This window comes from Pseudorca crassidens, chromosome 18 (assembly GCF_039906515.1).
Source record: "Pseudorca crassidens isolate mPseCra1 chromosome 18, mPseCra1.hap1, whole genome shotgun sequence".
Lineage (NCBI taxonomy): Eukaryota > Metazoa > Chordata > Mammalia > Artiodactyla > Delphinidae > Pseudorca > Pseudorca crassidens.
The window spans coordinates 55,597,035-55,620,651 of record NC_090313.1 but is presented as its reverse complement, the minus strand read 5'-3'; the positions used below and the strand labels follow the sequence as shown (position 1 = coordinate 55,620,651).

The 23,617-nt window shown below is 41.4% G+C and overlaps 1 protein-coding gene across 3 annotated transcripts in view; it reads left to right on the top strand.

Annotated features, from left to right (window-relative positions):
- The window catches only part of VWA8 (von Willebrand factor A domain containing 8), a 369,572-nt gene that overhangs the window by 312,213 nt on the left and 33,742 nt on the right, over positions 1 to 23,617 (top strand). For all 3 annotated transcript variants that reach the window (XM_067713438.1, XM_067713439.1, XM_067713440.1), the window contains exons 38-40: positions 2,834 to 2,942; positions 6,319 to 6,475; positions 12,410 to 12,518. In XM_067713438.1, coding sequence (XP_067569539.1) covers positions 2,834 to 2,942; positions 6,319 to 6,475; positions 12,410 to 12,518 — 375 coding nt within the window. The remainder of the gene's footprint in view (positions 1 to 2,833; positions 2,943 to 6,318; positions 6,476 to 12,409; positions 12,519 to 23,617) is intronic.

Here is a 23,617-nt window from a genome sequence, read left to right as displayed (position 1 = left end):
ATGTCTGAAGGAGATTGATTTTTGATGAAAGTAAAGTTACTAGACACATAGGACTTTGCTTTCTATACCTCTTCTGAGGTTCTTTCATTTATTTATTTATTTGTTTATTCATTTATTTATTTTTTATTGATTTACAATGTGTTAATTTCTGCTGTATAGCAAAGTGTCTCATTTATACATATATATACATTGTTTTTTATATTCTTTTCCATTATGGTTTATCTCAGGATATTGAATATAGTTCTTTGTGCTATACAGTAGGACCTTGTTGTTTATCCATTCTTCTATTTATTTTTAATAAATAGTATACACACACACATACCCTAAAGTGAGGAAAGGTGTTCAGAACAGTTATTCCAATAATGCTGTCATTGCCCAGACCATTTTTGGAACTTCATCTTTAAGAATTGGCTTGTAGAAGTATCTCAACTCTTATAAAGCAAACTAGTCTCATTATTGTATAATTGCGCCTGGTTTTGACTAACATCCCTTATTTACCACATTTTGAATCGTTGAATCAGCTAGAGCATGTCAATGGTAGGTGGAATGGAAGAAATTATTTAGTTGAACCCACTTAGTTTCTGATGAGAAGGTTGAGGCCCAGAGAAGTTAATTGACTTTCCAAACGGTACAAAGCAAATTAGCAAATAGTTCATACCAGAAATCGGCTCCAAGTATCCTTTAGCTATTTATTAAAAATCAAATCTATTTTTAAAGAATACAAAATGGCCACCATTAAAGATATTCAAATAGAATCTGCTGTGGATTCCGCAGATCCTTCCAGAAACAGTCCAGAAGTATTTTGAGCAGCATTATTGTAATAAATGTGTCTTTATGTATGAAAAATAAGCTTACCATCTTATTATAATAAACGTATTTCCATATGTAAGTTCCATATGTTTGTTTAAAAAAAATCAGTTAGACTGTAGTCATAACTTTTCTATAGATTTCTTAAAATGACAACAGAATAAAACTCTATCGCAATTTTGAAATGTTTCTTGTTTTTCTCATTTCTCACGGGAAACATCTATAAGATACCGCTAAGATAACCAAACATTATCTCCCGGGCTGAGGCAAGCTTGTCCTTGTGCTGTGCTGTCTGATGAGATACCTGCTGGCTACATGTAATTTAAACTTGAATTTTAGTTAATTAAGTAAGACTTAAAAATCACATCCTCGAGTGCTCAATAGCCACATTGGGCTAAAAGCGACCATGTTAGACATCTCAGTTATATATATTTCCATCAACACAGAAAATTTTCTTGGTTAGCGCTGGTCTAGAATTCGCATAGTCAGTATACTTATTTTAATTTACTGATTATCTCTTACACTGCCTCTAGAAAAGCTGGAAAGTGGTGGCAAGTTTGGGGGACAGTATTTTAAATGCTTATTTGTTCTCTAAATGTTGCTAGCTATGCTGCATAGTTTAATTTTTAAAAAGAAGAAAAAAATTATTTTCACCCATTTTTTCGAGCATGATTATATGTGTGGAATTCATATCAATTGTCATGTCCTGGCTGCAAAATTTTAAAGTATGCTGAAGTTATGGCAAAAACTCTGTTAATGATGCCAAAGCTAAGGGTAGAAAGATCTGGTTAATTAAAATCTCTTTATGATGTCATAACATTTGAAATGAACTAGTCCGGACATAAGACAATGGAAGTTAAGTTGAATGCGTTCTTAATAGCCATTTTATTTGCAAAGGCCTTAAATTATCTACCTATCTTCGTTAATTCTAACCTCCAGAATGAAAAGTCCAGTTGCTAGCAAGGATTGGGTCAGCTCTCAAGACTGACCTGGCATCATGCTACAGGTCTATTTGCAGGCTCTCCTGTTCCACTGTAAGCAATTTGAGGGCAGTGACCAATCCTCCATGGCTTTCGTTGGCCCCATGGTAGTTCAAATGAAGTCTTGCCAATACATTTCCCGTTAAGTGTTATTTGAACAAATAAATAAATGTTGGATCTGGTCTGCCTTGAAAATCATTATATTTGGGAGCAGGCTCATAGAGCACATGGATATATGGCTGCTTCAAGTTCTTTTCACTGTGGAGTAATATCTACTGAGCTGACTGCTAGGATGGAATTCCTGCGTGGTTATCAGTCCTTTTGGTGAATCTGTGCCGAATTAAATTAAGGACCAATGAATGAGCCACAGGCTCTCTAAGAGGAAAGCTAGTGCTGCGTATTCTGTTGAATTTGCAGGAATAGTAAATCCAGTTTCAAAATCGAGATGAACTAGGAGAGCTATAAATACCGTAATAAAATCAGAGTGGGTCCAGGAAATAAGCAGTTTTCAGTGTCTGTGTGTATAACATATATCACTGAAGCACACAAAGATACATTTTCTGTTTTTCTTTTCCACATATTTTATATAAAGTGGCATTTCTCTGAGGAATGGGATTTCTTGGAAAATTAAATAGGTAAATGTATATCTGCTGTGACTTGGCTGGACCAGCTGGGCAGTGATCCTTTTAAACCATTGAGAGCTCTCTCAGTCAGTCTCTGGAGAGATCCATTTCCCCTGCTTCCGGTGGGTCTTGTTCTTTATGTAAATGCTCAAGGCATACTCTGCGCTAGAAGAATTCTGAAGCTGTAACCCAGTCCAGCACCTTTTCTTTAAAGAATATTTTTTAAAATTAAACTTGTCTCCTTCCCAACTAAATGGTTGTAAAATCCGGTGAAACTTTTGCCAGACATTAACAGCATCTGTTGTGTCCTGTGGCCTGAGGTTACGCCATACCTTAAGGACTTAGGGGGAAACAATTCTTTCTGTCCTGCAGCTCCTGGTGTTGGTCACGGAGAATGATAATGTCTTATTTCTTCATTTTTAGATAACAATCAACAGAGAGAGCGGTGAAGACGTGAGTTCCCCCAAACACGGCAAGGAGGACCCAGACAACATGCCGCATGTGGGCGGCAATACTTGGGCTGGCGGCACAGGTTCGTAGCGCGGCATTCTCCTGGGTCAGGCTTCCAGAGACTTCGCAAGCCCGTGTGGACATCACAGCAGCCCCAAGAAGGCTCAGGAATCGGCCTGCCTTCTCTGTCTCCCCCGTTAGTCGGCTGGAGTGTGCCTTTGCCCTCTGTCCCAGCGTGACATCAAGACACGGAAAAACCCTGGCATTTGGAGTCCCGCAGACTCTATACCCTGTGACCTAAGACCGTTCTGGTCCTCCCAGGGTTGCTTCATCCATAAAAGGGGCATAATATTAACTGCCTCACAAGCTTGTGACGAGGATTCAATGAGATTATGATTGTAAGGCGCTGAGCTCGAGACCTGGCATGAAGAATGTATTCATTAAAAGTGTTAATCCCCTCTTTTAAATTCCATGCCCTTGGGAATCATGCCAGAAATCGACAGTACATTCTTTCTTGACCAGCTGACTTTGAAAAGAAATGGTCCTGGTCCTCCACATCTCAGAAGTGAGCATGTTGAGGATGCAGGGTTTTGAGATAAGAGGGGTGGTTGTGGTCTGAACCGATGCCTGGGGTCCACTCCTTCCTCTTGGCTGCCCAAAGAGAGCATTGTTCCCACAGCTGCTGCTTTCCTCTTTCCTCTGCGGCAGCTGGAGCAGACACATCTGCAGAGCCGCAGGAATAGGGCCAGACTGTGTGCGCACTGTCTGATCTTATCACGGCCATGAGCGGTGCTGGCATGAGCTCTGTTCTTCGCCTTCCCTGAGGTTGGTCTGTGCCTCTTGGCCTTGACAGCCTCGGGAGGAAATGGGTTTCTGTGTTCGGACAATGTGCTATCAAATCGGCCTGTGGACTCCTTGCCTGCTCTGTTTATTCATCAAGCATCAGCTTGAAAGAAAGGATATTTTGAGAAATGTCCTTTGATCTGGAAGTTAGTGTCAAGCCAGCAAGATTTAATCCATATGGAATGCATTGTGGGACGAGCTGACCAGATGCAGGTTTCCCAGCAGCAGGCTCTTCTGCAGCAGACGTTCTCGCTTGTTATTCAGCTTGTGTCGACTAGCTCACGTATCTGTCCAGGCTGAAGACCCTGCTTTTGCTTCCCCCAGCCTTTATTTTTCAATTTATCAAGGCTCTTTTGCTGCAATTTTTTTTTTCTCTTTGTCACTCTCTTCCCTCAGAATTCTCTATATTGAACTGAGCTCTGACCCAACAACTCATTTGATTCCTTCTTTGTCATCAGAACCCGTCCATTGCCTCTCTCCCCCTTATCTTAACAGATTTAGGATGTTCAAGGTGAGCTTCAAGATTATACCTTGAAGTCTGGACTCTCTGGCAAGCATTTTCATTTAAGAAGTTTAAATTAAAGGCTCTTGGAAGTGGAGGACGTGAAGAACTCTGTCCTCACGCCCTCTCCAACCCCGTATGACTTTGCCAAGGGACCGTGCTTTCCCGTGCTGTCCATCACTCACACCAGCCTCTAAACGGTTGTGGGTCCTTTCCTCATTTCACCAAAAACGATGTCATCTCAGCGCCCTTGAACTTTCAAGCTCTAATTCATGACCCACCCATACCTCCAGGAGGAAAGGAGTCAGGTCCCAGAAACCTGACTCTGTATCTCAACATCATCGTCCAATTACCAGTCCCCTCCACCTATAGGCCGTCCACAAGTGACAGCCAGGAATCACACACATCCAAGATGGAATTTTCCACAAGCAATTTCTAAATAAAAATGAAATAAGATGTGCTGGAATCAGAGGATAAATATACTATAATTAATAGGCTGTTCTCATGGTATTTCCCAAAAGGAAATGACCTACCTGGACTTTGATAAGGGAAGCAGAGTATGCGAGTTCTTGCTTTTAACTTATTACACCACTTAAGCCTTCAAGGGAGAAAAGAAAAATGTAGCATAATTTAACCAACGCCTAAAAACTTTCAAAATTTCCACTTTATGAAACTTAGAAATGACCTCATTCTATGTGACTGGTAGCTGTGTAAATAATAGTAAGAGCAGTCACTTACAGAGTTCTTATTTTGTGCCACATACTGTTCTGAGCATTTTAGCCTCATGACAATCCCATGAAGTAAATAATATTAGTATCCCCATTTTACAGGTGATGAGACTGAGTTACAGAGAAGTTAAGGAACTTCTGTCAAGGACCCATGACTAGTGCATTGGAACCAGGATTCAAACTCAGGCAGTCCGACTTAACTATAGAATAGAGTACTGTACTATATAATACTAGTATACTATACTATACTATATAATACTATAGAATACTGTACTATATACTACTAGTACTATATAATAGAATACTGTACTATATAATACTAGTATACTATACTATACTATGATATAATATTCAATATTATGCTGCCCCTCCAATATTGGATTCTCTTCTCAGTTCCCAAGTTATTTGTGAATGAACAAAAGAAACTGATTACTAGTATTTTAATCATTATAAAGCAGGGGTAATAAACTGGTAGCCCAGGGGCCAAATATGTAGCCAACCTAGCCAATATATGTATTTTGGGGGTCAATGCAGTGTTTTAAAATAATATGAATTTGAATGTATTTAGACAAGGCAAGTCTTCTCTAGTTAGCCAAATTCTCACCACTTCTTATAATATTACCTACCTAATCTTCTAGGCATTTAATTTTAATTAAAAGTTATACAATATTACATAATGCTCATTTTCAAGCATGTAAGCTTGGGTTTATATTTAAAAACTGTCCTGAAGCTGGCAGTGTTTATCTGTTGTCTATTACTCTAAGCTAAAAGTCAAAGTTAGTATAATAATTGGCTTCTAATCTTGGCTCATCCACTGATATGAGGTCATGAGTAGGTGACTTAACCTTTCTGTGCATTATTTTTATCATTTGCAAAACAGAGGAAACAGGATCGATAGCCTGGTCATCTTTCTTTTATTTTAAGGAAAAATGAGGTTACATGTGAGGGAAGAGGAGTGTCGTTCACCGAATTAACAAATATATACTAAGTATTTATGGTGTTCAAGCCTCTTATAGGTACAGAGCTACAAAGATATGTAAAATATAATCCCATTCACACTATAGGTGACAAGAAAAGAAAAATAAATTTTAAAGAATAACAAATAGTGCATAGGAGTATTGACCCCTGTGAGGTAGAGTCATCAGGTGAGGGGTTATGGAATTCGGACTGAGCCCTGAAATCTGTGTGGGATTGGCTGGATGGAGAAGAAGAAAGCGTCCTTGATAGGGGGATGCCCTGTGTTTCCAGAAGAAAGTCATCTGAATGTTTAATTACTAGTTAAGTACAATTAATATACTGCACAGGACTGCCTTAAAGCCATGATCTGACTTCTGTTTTGTGATCTGGATCAGACCAACCACCTGGACTTTCTGGTTTCCTCCCAGGGGGAAGAGACACTGCAGGTCTGGGCGGCAAAGGAGGTCCTTACCGGCTGGATGCAGGCCACGCCGTGTACCAGGTCTCTGAGGCTGAGAAAGATGCAGTTCCTGAGGAAGTGAAGAGAGCTGCGAGAGAGATGGGCCAGAGAGCGTTTCAGCAGAGGTGAGTGGACCCCACTGCATCCGGAGCAGTGTCGGCCACCGTGGTGAAATGTCAGTGGACCCTGAAGTAGACCCCAAATTCGTGTGATTCTATTCCTCATGCAGCAACTTGGACCCACAAACTGAAATCCGTAGCCAGCCCCCTCCCAGTGGAGACAGCCGAGTGAGCATAATCTCCCACCCTTTCTACTCAGGCCCTTTTACATGTATTAATTACATATGGTCATACAGAGGAAGGGCTTGAGCACGTTAGAAAGTAAAACCAAAGATACTTCTCTTCGGAGAAACTAAAGGTCAAATCATTCCATCCACATCTGTTCCCAGGCCACATAGGGAATTCAGATAATGCTGCATGCTGGTCCCTTCCTGCCCTCAGGAATCTTGTGGATTCACGTGGAGACAGGACTAGTGTACACACACGCGCTCACGCTCACACAGCCCCTGGTTAAGTGCTGAAGTCCTGTGGTACGGCAGTGCAGAGAAGGGTAAGGTCCGTGGGCTGATGTGAGGTAAGGTCTGAGCTCAGCCAGTATTTGGACATTCCAGGAAGGGTAGACTAAGGGACCAGAGGCGCCAGGGTAGGATGAGCAGAGTGACTATGGCAGAGAGAGCCAGCTCGCCTATGCAGAATAAAGGGTACCAGCTGGGGGCAGTGGGGAGTGAGGTTGACTGTGGAGGCCCTGTCAGTGGGTGGAGGACTTGAAATCCAGGCCAACCAGCCTGTAGCTTTCAGATGTTCTGGAACCATCCGGAGCCACTTTGATTGGAACCATCTAAAAAATGAGAAGAATCCGCATGATGCTTTCACTAGACATCCACATGTGTTCATCAGCTAAAAGTGAAAAATACCCCAGGAGCAGCAAGATCTCCTTCAGGAGCGAGGGCATAGACAGTGGTCCGGGAGGCAGATTTATACTGCTGTGCTCGGTGAAAGGAGCTGGGTGCAGTTCAGGAAAAGCACACTCCAGGGTATGTGAGTTCCGAAATTCCTCCCACGCAGGACATCTGGTTTTACATTACGTGCTGTGCTTACACATCCTGCAAGTAAACAGTCCAGAACAATGGGGACACAAAAATGCAGGTCCCTCCTGCCACACCCTCAGGAAAGCCTGCAAGGCTTAGGACCCTCACGTACTCAGCAGGTAGATAAGACGAGAGTGTCACTCCCAGCCCTTCTGCTGGCTTCCCCGGAGACCTCAAACAATTAATTTATCGTCACTGGGCGTCAATTTGTTCTTCTGATGGTGACTCCCTTCTCCCTTCCTCTCAGAGAGGCTATGAAGACAAATCACTATGTTAGGAATGAAAGCAGTTTAAACTTCTCAAAAAAAGGATGGGAGGGATCCTATAATACAAGGTCTTGTTAGAATTAAAATATGGCTCTACGTTTCATATAAACAATAAATATTTATTTAGGAAAAGAACCAAATAATTAGATACACATCATCATCTCCTCCCCAAATGATGAGTTCCTATTGTCTCCACGCTGAAAACCTCACAAGTCCTGTCTCAATTTTTGTGTAAGCAGACAAATGGATAGAGGAGTTCACAGGGAGAGAAAAGGACCTGTAAGTAGTGATGGGGTAGAAGTACACGAGCCCTTCTCTGATTTCCATGATAAGGGTGAGGAATCTGGTTCTATTAAGGACCATCGCGCCACCGGGGAAAGAAAGTAAGGAGCATCTGTAATAATAAGGCAACTAAATTTAGTGGCTATAAGGGAGGGAAGAGAAAAAGTGGAGAAGGGAATGAGAAAACCAGACACCTCTACTAAGCGCTGCAGAGAAGAATCTAAGTCCGCGTGAAAGAATACTGGAAGGTGGTTGAAATACAGAGGAGATGGACAAGGGGATGAGAAAGGAGAAGATGAAATAAAAGCACATGGAGACCCTGAGAAAGACAGAAAACACACAGAAAAATGTTGCTTTCTACTTTCGTGTAGTAACGGTCCTATTTGATGGGTATTCAATTTAGTACCTGCTAAAGAGTTTTCTTAAACTTTTTATTATGAAACTTTTTAAACATAAACAAAAGTAGAGAGTAATGTATAATGAACCCTGTGGACCTGTTCCCTCAACCTCAGGAAGAGAAATCTGATTCCATTCCGAGTCCTTGAAGCTAATGCAAGATTTTCTATCTTTTCATCGTAAATATTTCAGAGTGTGTCTCTGAAATATTTTACTTAAAAAAAATAAAAATACAAAACTATTATCAGGTCTTTAAAAAGTAGTCATTCTTCACTGTCATCCAATAGTTTTGGATGCTTTAGTTGTAAAGCTATTTTGCAATTTTAGGTATATGCAGAATGAGGTCAAGTCCCTGCATTTGTGCTTTTGTAGCACCCTGCACCTTTTCTCCATGGCTCTTAGCACTTTTTCCCATAGTGTTATTATTTGTGTGAATAGCTTATTTCTTCTCCACTGACTTCAAGTTCGTTGAGGGCAGGATATTTTGCCCTCTAGTATATCCCCAGTACCCGCGCCCAGAACCTGGTACCTGGCAAGCACATACGTATTTGTGGCATGAATAATACACACGTGCATACAAGTAATGGTATCACCCTTTCACACTTAATTCAAAGACTGGCTAAAACCAGACTGACAGCCAGGCCTATCCATCAGCCTAGAGGTCTATCATATTGCCTCAAAGAGCCTAATTCTACTGATGGGTTCTTGATATTGTCAACATAATATTTACTTAGCGTTCATTTGTATCCGGATTTCAGCTAGATAGTGGTTCCTACATATCAAGAATTGCTTAACTCAGGAAGAGGAGCAGGTGGACAAGGGTAAGACATGTATAAAGCAGAACAGAGATAGTAAACCAATAAAACAAGAATGAAATAGATGGCGAGGTACTTTTACATGCTTGGAAAAGCGTTTAAGGTGGACACCAACTGTGGAAACTGTACCCACTACCATTTGCAAAACTAATCAGCCCTACACACTAGATTTCAGCTTGTGTTTGTTTTCCTCATAATTGATCCAAAAATGACCTATACGAAAAAGTAAAATGAGAACTAAAATTCCCAGACTCTTACGTAACAATAAATATACCCTTTAAGAATATACTGTGCCAACAAAGTGCAGTCAGTCCGCATAGATTACTAGGATGTGAAGCAGCTGTGCCCTGAAGTTTTGATCAGGGTTAAAGCAGCAGAAAGACCTATTTTCAGCTAGCTTTGTGGGTTTGAGAGTATTTGCACTGAGAGTCTTGTCTCAAACAGAGGCTAAAATGTCCTATTTTCTTTCACTGCTCCCTGCTTCGGTCTTCATCTTTCAGAATGTTATCAGCTTTGAACACCTTGTAGGTGATTTTTGTGAAAGCTGACACAGCTTGGAATATGATTTCCAGATCTCTTAATTAGAGCAGCATGTGGTGTGTTTTGGGTGCAACACAATCGTGCCAGAGGTATCCCTATAACTGGAGTTAATTCTGATCTCTCTACAATGACCAGTCTGCCGGAGGTGACTTACTAACTGCCTGGCTCCTTCCTTGATGTGTGTGTGTGTGTGTGTGTGCGCGCGCGCGTGTGTGTGTGTGTGTGTGTGTGTGTGTGTGTTTCGCCTGCTAAGCACAAGCTATGCCTACATTTTTTTTCTAATCTCCCTTCATTGGAAAAGTACTAATCTCCCTTCTTTGGGAGAGAGAGCACATTAGCCTCCCAGGTATGAAGGGGTTGGTAGCATGTCCTGCAGTGTCATTGTGCCCAGCTTCTGTCAGGCCTGATACTTGAGACATACCTTAATCTAATGAAAATTTATAGAGACGTTTAAGAGATTGCCAAAACTAAACATAAGAGGCATTGTTAGGAGGTCAAGTCCTATACACATATTCCTTTTCATCCTTCAGAGCAGAGAGTAACTTAGACCTAGAAGGACACCTTGGCATGTCACCTCAGGAAACAACCATGCAGATATTATTTACTTTTCAGGTATTTACCTTTTGATAGCCAGTGTTTTCAAAAGTGCTATCCAACAGCATTTATTGAATGCCACGGGGTGCCAGGGTTCGTGCTGGTACTGGAGATTCTAAGAAAAAATAAGACATGTTCCTTACCCCAGAGGATTAGAAGAGAAAAAATGAGAGTACGTCACATGTAGTAAAGGTATTTTTCATTAAATTTTTGGCTCAGGTATACACTCACGTGTGTGTACATGCATTTTCGTTTACTGGATCTCAATATAAAGCTTATTTGCTACTGTGGAAAATAAAGTTTGAAAAACACTATGATAGGGCAGAATAGACATATGTATTAAAAGCAATGAAGTTTATAGGTTCCATAGCAGATAGCTGTGGAAGATAATGTGAAAGAGAATGATCGTGAAGGGATTGAGCCAGACTTCATAGGATGTAAACTTTGAGCCGGGTCTTGACACCTGAGGTGGCATTAGCTAACCCAGCCGGGTGGTAGGGCAGGAATTGCATATCTGCCCTCATGGTCTAAGCCTAACATTATGTGATTCTAATAAGCCTTTAGTGCTCTGCCCTGTAATGGGTGGATTCTTCCCAGCGCTTGGCCAGACAGGGAGGAATAGAGACCATTCATCCTCATTGAGCATTTGGGGGTTCTGTTCCAGCCCAAGGCAATAAAACTATACTCCTGATAAGAGTTTCAGCTCTGCACCTAGGAACCATATCTCCAACATCGTGTACATGCACACACACACACACACACACACACAGAGAGAGAGAGAGAGCAGCTTAGAATACTGTGCTGTGGTTAGGCTTTTGAGATATGCATTCATCATTCCCTGTCCTAGTATTAGTACCCTTTACATTTATAGAAATTTGTAGAAATGTGTATTATGGATGGAACACTGTAAAACCTTCTACTTATAATTAGTTTAAGATGCTGCATTTTAAATAATTGAGTCTTATTTGTATTTCAGTCACTCATATCAATTTATTTTGAGCATCTGTTATGCTAGGGATCATGGTAGGCACCGTGCAGTCTTTCTCATCTAAAGATGAGAAAGACTAAAGGAGCAAAGAGTTCAGCTGGGGAGACAGGAAGCAGACAACTATAGCATAGGTAGCAATGCTCTGACAGAGAAAAGCATGAAGTGATTCGAGAGCACAGAAGACAAATCTGAAGATCAGAGCAGGCTTCCTGGAGGAGGTGACCATTGATATGAGCCTTGAAGAGTTCATGGAAGTTAGTAGGCAAAGAAGCAGGGAAAGGCACTCTGGGTGGGAGAGAAGCCCATGCAGGGGCTCAGGGACAAGGGCACACAGTGGGTTGAGGAAACTGCAAGTGGGCTGGCAGGGCTGCAGCAGAAGCAAAGAATGAAAAATGGTACAAAGGAGCACTGTCCTGGGAGGACAGAATTTCAATGCCACGATAATATTCAAACACAATTATCCTCTTAAAAGTACACAGTCGATTTCAGAAAACTCCTGTATTTTACATAGCAACACATTTATTTACATTCTCTGGGCCTGAACTGTTATCATGATCAACCAAATATATGTCCTTGGTCTTAAAAAGCAACCCATGGGATCTCTCTAGGAATCTGCCACACGAACTGACCATCTGCCAGCACCACGACACGTGTTTGGGATACAGCAGCAGCGTGCTGCAGAGCTGAGTCATACTGGCTCGTATGAGCCAGCCGCACATTTCTCCCTAACTCAGTGCTCAGGGGCCTCACTATTGACAGCTTAACATCAGCCACCACAGACATCAACAAACACTACAAATCAGGCCTGCTTTTGCCTCTGCAGGGCGACTTAACCATTTCCTAGGGCATCACTGCACACACATTCCTCTCTTTTGAAACATGAGCTGGAGACATCACTTCTTGCTTTTTTTCCTCAAAGGCCTCCTGAGTTACCGAGGAGTTTGCTACAGTTCTTAGCAGTAGATGAATGGAAGTAAAAGAGGCACAGGTACAGGCTTTCAGCTGTTGTCTTTTTTGCCCTCTGGTTTTAGGTTAAAGGAGATCCAAATGAGTGAATACGATGCTGCAACCTATGAAAGGTTTTCAGGGGCTGTTCGACGGCAGGTGCACTCCCTCCGAATTATCCTGGATAATTTACAGGTAATCAACATGTATGGGCCAAGAAAATAATCTGGGCCCCAAACTAGGCCCACCCCAAAGCTATTGGAGAAAGTTATCTGAACCCTAATCAGCCAGTCCAAAAATATTAGTCAATGCCAAAATGTTTGCATAAAACTGTGGGTCACTCTATGGCTTTCTTAGTTCAATTTGTCAGGTAAAAATATTTGACCTCACCTTTCCTCCTGTCCAGGAAGCAGTAATTTAACCAGTGACTCTAAAAGGCATCAGACTTCCTGATTCTCCTCATCTAGATCTATGAGTGTCCCATCTCTACTAGAAATCCACAGATAGAATTCTCTCCCTACACATCATTTTGTTGTGAATGACTCTCCCAGGCAATGACAGGAACATTTTGGGTCATCCAAGCTGTGCATCCCCTGTGCACCCTGACCCCTCCTCCCCTGGTCCCCACATTGCCAGCCTCTTTGCAGTTTCATAGGCTAGTCGTCTCAGAACTAGTTCATGTCGCTATTGCCCCTAAAAATATTAAGATGCTTCAGTATTTCTTTTTTTTTAATATTAAGTTGTTTTTGCATTTGATTTATAAGATAAACACCTCATGACAGAGTCTGTAAAAAGCATGTCTGTATTATCTGTGATAACAGAGACTAGTAAGACATTTAGCATTATTAATAAGATTTCAGAGGATAAATTTTAAATGAACAAACTGCTTTCGAATCCATTAGAAGCATAAGATGCTTCAATATTTCTTAAGCAAAGATTTGTTATTTGAAGATTTTACACTTAAGATTGTGTTCTGACCAATTTGCACACATAATTAAGGAAGGGCTAAGTATTCTGAAAAATCACAAACTATGTAAGATTGTTTTGCCTGAAGAGAGAGAGAAGCCACATTTCGGGGAGAAGGGGCAGGGTTAGGAGCCAGGCTGTGGTGTGCTTCTCCGTTCTACTCTGGAATCTTCTGTCCTTTCCTTTGAAGTTCATGGCCTTCAGTTATGCCCTTTCCCTCTTTGGTTCTTTTGGGGGGAAGTTTTATTATTATTTGCTAGTTATTGGAGGTAAGAAGTTTTCATTATGCACTTTTAATCTACCATTTCAACCTCAAACTCTGAGAAAGCCTCATTTCTAAATAGATCTAAACTACATCAGGAGATTAGGAAAAGTTACATCACTTCCAAAGGGTAAGGCAGGAGAAAGGTCTTTATAATGATTAATTAGATGCCTAATTTCAAAATCTAGGGAGTGTAAGACTTAAGTCATTTGCTTTAAAAAAATCCACATACAGTTATTTAAGATAAAACAGCATAAGATTTTGTATAAATTATGTGAACAACATAATATCGAATGATTGGATTTTCTTCCATAGTCACTCACTTAAAAGTACCCATTTCCCTGAACACTGAGGGCAACTTCTGGGTGAGCTCTGAGCTCCAGGGCAAGACAGTAGGCAAATAAGACCCAAAATGAGTGGCTCACAGGAGATGAGGGTTATGGGAGGTGTGGTGCTGGTACTAAGACTGAAGAGTGAGTACAGTCCCATCATTAGTTCATTTCTTAAGTTCTTGATGGGATAGAAAAATAAAATGCAGGGCTCCCCTGGTGACGCTGTGGTTAAGAATCTGCCTGCCAGTGCTGGGGACACGGGTTCGAGCCCTGGTCCGGGAAGATTCCCACATGCTGCAGAGCAACTAAGCCCGTGCACCACAACTACGGAAGCCCAGGCGCCTAGAGCCTGTGCTCCGCAACAAGGGAAGCCACCGCAATGAGAAGCCCGCGCACCGCAACGAAGAGTAGCCCCCGCTCGCGCAACCAGAGAGAGCCCGCACGCATCAACAAAGACCCAATGCAGCCATAAATAAATAAATTTATTGAAAAAAGAAAAGAAAAAGAAAATGCAGTCCCTGCTCTCAAAGAAGGAACTTCAAGAAGACAAGCAAACAGTTTCCTAAGGTCTGTAGAGAAGTATGTGCATGATTCTATGGGATGAATGAGAAAAGGCTTCACCGAGGATGCAATGCTTGAGTTCACTCTTAAAAGAGGCTGAGGAATTTTCCAGGTGGTTGAGGAGTGAGGGCATTCCAGACACAGGACACGGCACATACAAGTGCACAGAGGCATGAGAGAGCACAGTGAGTTCAGAGAATAGCACATTATGAGTTCAGAGAATAGCACGTTATGCAGTGTGACTGAGAAGACCGTGTATGTGGTGGGGGACAAATGGCAAGGGAGAAGGCTGGCACAGTTGTAAGGACCAGATGGTGATCTGGCCCTGGATGCCATGCGAACTTGCACACAACATTGGGTTTGACCCGGTGGACAAACAGGCCATTGGAGGATTCACAGTACTAGGAAGAGATACAAGAATACATTTTTAATTGAAGGAATCAAAATCCTCATCTGATATTAGTTAATACCTTGATTGATATTCATTGGGCACCATGCTATAGTTACTTTTACAAACATCAATGCATTTAATCCTCACATCAACCCTTTAAGATAAATGATACTATGTTTACAAGATCAGTCAAAGGAAGAAAAGTCAGGCCCAGTGCTGGGACTTCTTAAAATAGGACACCAGTTAAACCTGGGTTAGGATTAGGGTCAACATTAAGGAATGACTCTTCTGGGAAACACCACAGCAATGAGACCAGTATCAGAAAACCATGTTTAGTTTTGCTTCCAGCTTGCAAAGAGAGAAATGCAAGAAAATTGTGAAGGACTCAAAGAAAGGCAGCAGATAAGACTAAATAGATGGAAAAGATTTTTTTTTTTTGGAACCAAAAAAAAAAATCTGTAAACGTATTAGGGTTAATAACTTTCTAAATACCCTCAAATGTAGTAAATAATTGTCTCAGGGAAGTTTTCATTCTCTTCTCCCCTGGAAATCTGAAAAAGAGAAAACAGGCTTAAATAATGGCAAGGAAGAGCTTTAAGATATAAGAAAAGGAATAGAAGTAATTTAATCCTTAAATGAGTACCTAAAATGGATATGGAACTTCCATCTTTAGAAATCTTTACAGATAACACCAGCATTTTCATAACAGCAAGCATTTATTGAGCAATTACCACGTGCCAGCTATTCTACTAGGTGCCTTACGTTAGCAGCAGCATCATCAAGATCTCTTCCATCATCATCAACACCAACAACATCATCGTCATCATCATCCTTAGTGGCTAATAATGCCAGCTCTGGAGCCAGACAGCCTGGGTTCTGTAAAATGGGAAAAACAGAAAGAAGGCAGTTATTAAGATTAACTAGGATGATTTGTGGTTTTTTTTTTTTTTTTTTTTTTTTTGCGGTACGCGGGCCCCTCAATGTTGCGGCCTCTCCCGTTGTGGAGCACAGGCTCCAGACACGCAGGCTCAGCGGCCATGGCTCACGGGCCCAGCCACTCCGCAGCACGTGGGATCTTCCCAGCGGGGCTCGAACCCGCGTCCCCTGCATCGGCAGGCGGACTCTCAACCACTGCGCCACCAGGGAAGCCCTGGATGATTTGTCTCGTAGGAGCAGATATCAATGGTGCCATAACAGGCTCAAGGGCAGTCAGAGCAGAGACAGCATTGTGGGACCCCCGCCATGCCCTCCAGTTTCCTTCTTTTATGTTTTCTTCTTCCTTAAAAGAAAAATTAAATTTATTTGTGATTTAAAAAAAAAAGATGAAGATGATACACATAAACCCCTTAAAACAGTGCCTAGCATATAGCATTCTCTACAGAAGAATTAGCTTCATCATTTCCTTCATTGCACTTGCTAATAGTCATCAACCTGGACTGCAGGCCCCCAGTCAAGTACTTTACATTCATTGTGCTATTTAGTCCTTACAATAACCAGTTAGTATTATTTTCTACATTCGATCGATAAAGAGACTGAGTCACATAAATCATCTCAATTCTCAACAATCTTACGAAATACAGATATTTTGTTCCCACTTTCTAGTGAGGGAACTGAAGATTAGGAAGATGACGGAGGCTTGTCCTGGGTCCCTGTGGCTAGCGAAGCAGGTGTCTGAGCCCAAAGCCCACGTTCCTATGATCTCTTAAGCCTGTTACCTTCTTCCAACTCTACAACTCTGTGCAAAGTATAACTTTCACATATACTCTTCAAACATTTTGCATCGTTATCCAAATGCCAACACAGGATCCTCATCTGGTATTAGTTAATGTCTTGGTTTAGTATTCACTGGGCACCAGGCTATAGTTACTTTTATAAACATCATTGCATTTAATCTTCACATCAACCCTTTAATATAAATGATGTTTTATTTACAAGATCAGCCAAAGGAAGAAAAGTCAGACCCACTGCTGTGACTTCTTAAGTATTTTCAAGTGTTTCCCTTATCGAATCTTCTTTTTTTTTTTTTTTTTTAATCCAGGGTGTTATTCTCAAGTGGGGCTTCTGAAGTCCTCAATTTGGAAAGATAGTGCCAGTTGCAAACAGCCGCTGGCCAAGGATAGACAGGACCTCGTGTGGAATGTGAATCCTTAGATTGCAACAAAAACAGGAAGGCCTGGATTTGGTCACCTTTTGGCCATCTCCTGCCAGTCCTGTGTGGTTCTGATTGACTAATAACATCCAGCTGTCTTGAGGTTATTGTGTAATCCCAGTAACAATGGGTGTTTCCTCAGTGATCAGCACGAAGTCAGGCCAGGAACTGGCAAATCATCCTTCGGGGTGACTTTGAAAGCACAGCTTCAAGCCCATGCATTGAGAGGCTGGGCTGAGATCCGAGGAAAGGGAACATCTTGCCGCCCGTGTCAGCGCTGCTTCCGCATGTGCCTCTGTTGCATCACGGGTCACTCTTCTCAATTAAGACAGCTGTCATCAGTGACCTTCCTTTGCTTCTGGACTGGATTCTTCATGGGATATCATAGAGTCCCGGTGACTGGACCTTTTATGAATCAGTAGCAAGAGTTTTCTCATTAGAATAGTAGGGTCTATAATAACTTCAGTTATACTCGGTTCAGAATCTGAATCTCTGATTCCAGCTTTCCCTAACAATAGAAAATATCCATTTCTACAAAAAGCCACTGATTTTAATCATATCTTCTCTCCATTGTTTTTTCTAATCTACAATCAGGAATTTCATTCTCAGGCTAAACTAAACTAGCCTTTTTCTGATTGCTTTGCCTAGCGTGATATCTCCATGAACCAACAATTAACGTTCCTTTTTTTTTCCTTTAGTGGTTCAAAATGAGCTTGTGTTCAGATAAATGATGTTTGTGAACACTGATGTGTGACGTGCACTGTGCTTGGCACTGAGGGCACAAAGATTAATAAGATATTGTCTCTGTACTCACAAAGGTATTAACTTCAAGAGGTGGGGAAGACAGGCACCTGCACAGATCATTTCTGTTTAATGTGTAAGCGTCTAGGTAGAGGAATGAACGGTGTGCAGTGGATGCCCAGAGGAAGGGGATTCTAGGATAGATTTTGAAGGAAAGAATCCATGACCTGAGTCTTGCAGGACACACGAATATTAACCAGACAAAGAAGGGTAAAAACAATGCCCAGCAGAGGGCACAGCACAGACAAAGGCCCGACACTGTGATCTCAGGTGTGAGCTGAGGTCCGGCCAAGGGCAGGATACCACTCAGTGTGAGATGCAAAAGGCTTTGAGGCTGAGAGGCAGGTTGGTGCCAGGTAAGGAATTTTATTCTGAGCCCCTACTTTGCTGTATGTAAAGAATGGAAAGCGTTTCCCCATTTGCTTTGTTTAATCTGCAGTAATTGTGTTTCACCCAGTGGACATTTACTGAATATCTATTTTGCCTAAGAGTTCTTGCCTTCAATAGCTAACCTTCTAGTGAAGAAGACACGTTTAGTTGTAAGAGAAGACACAACATGGTAGATGCCACAGAATGGTTTTTAACAGAGCGCTATGGTTATGTAGACAGATGTGCGAGCAACTTCTAGGTTGGGCAGTTAGGGAAAGACTCACAGAGGAAATGTCGTTTGAGCTGGACCAAGAAGGATGAGTATGGTTTCAATTGGCAACTCTTCTAAGGATGCAGATAGGAAGATGGTCTTGACCAGAGCTTCTCAAACCTTCTATGGAGAGGGGCCAGGTTTTTTCTTCAACTGATCACAGACGAATTTTTCTTTTTTTAACCTTTTTTTTTTAAGGTCAGTCCTTCAAACACATTGTTAATTGGGAAAATAATGCCTTCACGTTTGTGTTTCTGTAATGTTCAAGTAACAAATTTAGTGGCTCCTAAGAAGCTTATTTCTATAGCAGCTCAGTAGATTGTTCCCAGTAACTCTTTACAAAGACTACCTTGTTCTTCAACTCTCTTTTCCTTTTCACGGACTAATACTTTTATAAAATAAAATAGAAATGAATTACTGAAAAAAAATGATATAAAAAATAACATACGAAATACAAGCCCATATTATTTAATATTAGGTTCAACAAACATAAAATTGCTTTGTCAAATTGCTGTATAAGTTTCTAAATGATTACTGTCAACTTCTGTGACCTGTTTCATCACAGACCAGTAACAAGTGTTCACACACCAAAGGCAATCTGGGTAGCTCTAGTCAAGACAGAAGAAACCTATGAGCAGGGGGCAAACACTACAAAGAATACAAGGCTGTTTAGAGAATGGCAAACAGTCCAACGTGACTAGAGTTCAGAGTTTGGGGATGGGCCTGTGGGCAGGGAGTAATAGGAGAGAAAACTAGAGAGAAGGTGAATCCATGCTGACTGTCTTTTGTAATCAGTGAGGAGCATGGATGTGACTGAGAAAGGGAGTGGTGTGGTTTGATCTTCTTTAAGAAGTTTCATAATCATGGAGTTAGTAAGTCTTAGAGGAGAGAGAGGTGGAAGAAGCCAGGAAATTATAACATTACTTCAGTTATTCAGTTAAGAAGTGATAGGAACCCAAACCAGGGTAATTGAGGTGAAAATGCAAAGGATGGGACAGTTGGGAGGTATGACCAGAAGACAGTGACTGATGGAACATGAAGTGAAGGGGATGGTGAGGTCTTCAAGCCCTAGGGGACAGAAATAAGGAACACAGGAAGAGGAGAGGCTTGTGGAGAAAGCAGATGTTTGGTTTGACTGTTATTATGTTTTCTCACTACTGGGACACCTATGGAAAAATGTCAAGCAAGCATGGTATTTGAAGATTTTAAGATATGACTCGAGTTGAAGAGCAAGGTTAGGACCAGATAGGCTTACATATCTGTATAGATATGTCTGTATTTTTATGGTCATCTGTGTAGAGAAATGGCCCAAACCAAGAGGGAAGATGTGTTGATGACGGTGAGGGTATAGAGCAAAGAGGGGGAAAGGTGAGGATGGGCCTGTCAAGGAACATCTGCATTTCTGGGGAGAGGAGTAAAATGCTAGTTACTCTTTCTTAGCACACGAATGGCTCGTCACTTAGCATGTGGCATCAGTGGCCATGAGAGGACAGCGTCAGCCGAGCACAGCCTGGAAGTACAGTCCTGACTTCCAGGCTGCGTGAGCAAAGGCATCAAGCTCAATCTTTGCCGGGTGACCATTAAAAGGATTAAAATACTAAAAAGCTGTAAACAGGACACAAAATAGCATTCCTAGCAAGTAAGTACAGGAGACCACAAATCACATTAACATCTCTTGCTTGGAGAGGCAGGGAGTAGAAGAGAGAACCCTAGAGCTGGTGAGAAGCAGATCACTTGCCCTCCATGTTGTCACCGCCAAGCAGCAGCATTTGAAAGCAGCAGCTCTGAGGAGCAGTGGAGGGGTGGAGCGGTCTAGACTTTATGCAGTGGCATAACGTGACAAGCTGGAAAGGCAGTAACTCTGGGAAAGGGGCCAGGCCAGCCTCAACTTATACTTGGCTTGAAGACCAGATCCAACAAATGCCAAATGGCCCCATTGCAATGGCTTTTCCAAACAAAATAAGAAATGATGTAGAGATGAAGTTCTCATGCTGTGACTGTCCATAGTTCCAACTCCTTCCCTGCAGAGCTCTTGAGCTAGTAGTATAGCTTTGCTTCAACTACTAACACCGGTCTAAAATCTTCAAGGAGAATTCTAATAATAACAAAGTGGAGAATCCATCCAATCTGTTGCTGAACAGTTTTGAACAGCCATCCTATCATCCAAGAATGAGGACACAAAAAAATAAGATGAGCTCTATGAAATACTTCTGCAGTGAGGCAGAATAATAGAAATTCAAGATGTAGAAGAAGAAGATGCTGATAGGCTAGAATATTTTCTTCAGAAAACATCACATTTTTAGAAAACATCTGCTTTGTGTTCTCAAAATTCAAAGAAACCTGAAGTATGTGAAATAAGGAGAGACTAGAAGAAGACTACAAGTGCAATGCCAAAGCTGAAATCTACATTAAAAATAGAAAGGACAGACTCAATCCAGTCTTGAGTACTAATGTGAAAGGAAAACTTGCATTGTTATTCCATACTGAAGAGGTAAAAACTATGAGAAAGCTGGTCAACAAAAACAGAGCAGAGAGCTAACACATAGAGCATGAGCCATCCCAACATGTAGAACAGTACTTGGCCCATGGTAAGTGCTCAGTAAATATATGTTGTACCAACGATATTCCCGAAGAAGCCACCAAAAAGCACGCATAAACAATAATTCACGTAATAGTAAAAGAAAACTGTGCTGAGCCAAAGACAGGCTTAAGTCAATGGATCAAAAGACCTTTACTGAGTACCAGGCAAAGTTAATGAGAAGAGATAAGCACCTCGCCACAGCCTCATGGAATTTTAACATTTCAAAAACAAACAAAATAAGAATGTAAAAAAAAAGAAAAAGTAAAAGAAAATATCCTAAAAGCATACAGGCAGACAAAAACTAAGCTATTGGGCTTCCCTGGTGGCGCAGTGGTTGAGAGTCTGCCTGCCGATGCAGGGGACATGGGCTCGTGCCCCGGTCCGGGAAGATCCCACATGCCACAGAGTGGCTGGGCCCGTGAGCCATGGCCACTAAGCCTGCACGTCCGGAGCCTGTGCTCCGCAATGGGAGAGGCCACAGCAGTGAGAGGCCCACGTACCGCAAAAACAAACAAACAAACAAACAAAAAACAACTAATCTATTGTCCAAGAAAGAAAAATTCATCTTACATTAATTGTCCCTGAAACATTGAACACCAGAGATCGTGAAACAACGTCTGCAGGATCTGGGGGGAGAAAAGTTGTGACCCAAGAATTCTCTACTCAGCCGAAGTACAAAGGTGACAGAAAGACATTTTCAGATATTCAGAGATTTAAAATATATGTCACTTAAGTATCCTTTTGAAAATAATTTTGAAGTAAATATGTATACACACATGTGTACACACACATCTATACATACATATGTGTAAATATTCCAGCCAGTTAAGAGAGGAATCAAATTCCTTAAGAATGGGAAACCTGTGGTATAAAAGGACCAGCAATGAGTATTGGAAGCAGTTAAACACAGAATCAGATCTAAATAATTGTGGTAAATATGTTTAAAAGAAAACTCAAATATCAAGAATAATGTTTTTAAAGATACACAGTATAAAAATAGTACATTTAAAAATAATAAACAGGGCCTAAATTCCCATATTGTCTCAAAAATTAAACAAAAATCAGAGGTTGATATCAAGAAACAGAAGGTTTGTAATGAGGTGGATGGACCTAGAGTCTGTCCTACAGAGTGAAGTAAGTCAGAAAGAGAAAAACAAATACCGTATGCTAACACATATATATGGAATCTAAGAAGAAAAAAAAAAAAAGGTCATGAAGAACCTAGGGGCAAGACGGGAATAAAGACACAGACCTACTAGAGAATGGACTTGAGGATATGGGGAGGGGGAAGGGTAAGCTGTGACAAAGAGAGAGAGTGGCATGGACATATATACACTACCACATGTAAAATAGATAGCTAGTGGGAAGCAGTGGCATAGCACAGGGAGATCAGCTCGGTACTTTGTGATCACCTAGAGGGGTGGGATAGGGAGGGTGGGAGGGAGGGAGACGCAAGAGGGAAGAGATATGGGAACATATGTATATGTATAACTGATTCACTTTGTTATAAAGCAGAAACTAACACACCATCGTAAAGCAATGATACTCCAATAAAGATGTTAAAAAATAATAATAAATAAATATTAAAAAAAACAAACAAAAGAAACAGAAGGAAGCAAAAAGTGGGATAATGAGAGCGACAAATACTATTTCCTTCCTGAAGATGATTAGAGAAATTGAAGTTCAGCCAGGCTTTTTACTGAATGCTATGTATTGCTGAAGTAATGCCAGCAACATTAAGACATTTTTAAAATAAATTTATTTTATTTTATTTATTTATTTTTGGCTGTGTTGGGTCTTTGTTGCTGTGCGCGGGCTTTGCCTAGTTGTGGCGAGCAGGGGCTACTCTTCGTTTTGGTGCACGGGCTTCTCATTGCGGTGGCTTCTCTTGTTGCAGAGCACGGGCTCTAGATCGCAGGCTCAGTAGTTGTGGCTCGCGGGCTTAGTTGCTCCACGTAAGCCAGGCTTTTTAAAAACTTAATTATGCTGATATTTTTTTATTGTATTTCTTGCAAGTTATGACATGTTTTTATAAATATTCCTGATTATTTTGTGGAGAGGGGACTGAAGGGGGCAAGAGTAGAAGCAGGGGGACCACTGCAGTGGTCCAGGTGGGAGGAAATGACAATTGACCTAGGGATGACTTGGACACAGTAACATATGGTCGGAAACCACCGGAAGTTGAGAGGCTTTGCCAGTGGTCCAGATGCGAGATGTGAGGGAAAGAGCAGTCAAAGATGATCCCCAGGTATGTGGCCTGAACAGCTGAAAGAATGGGGTTGCCCTGTTGCCTTTCGTTGAGAGAACTTGGGGAGAGTGGGCGACGGGCTCTAAGGCTCAGTTTTGAACTAAGTTTAAAATGCCTGTTATACATGCTCACTGATATGTGTAGTTCCCACCTCCTTTGAAGTACAAAATATCTAATTCTTGAAGGAAAGATGTGAAATTGCTCACAAAAACTCCTTGTAAAATGACAGTAAGTTGTCACCCAAAGTAATAGTTTAGTTCCACGTCACCATCCAAGAGTACAAACTCTTCTAACAAGAATCGTCTTTGTTAAGTACATGAATCACCTTTTTTTTTTTTTCTAGCAATGAGATGTCACTTCAAG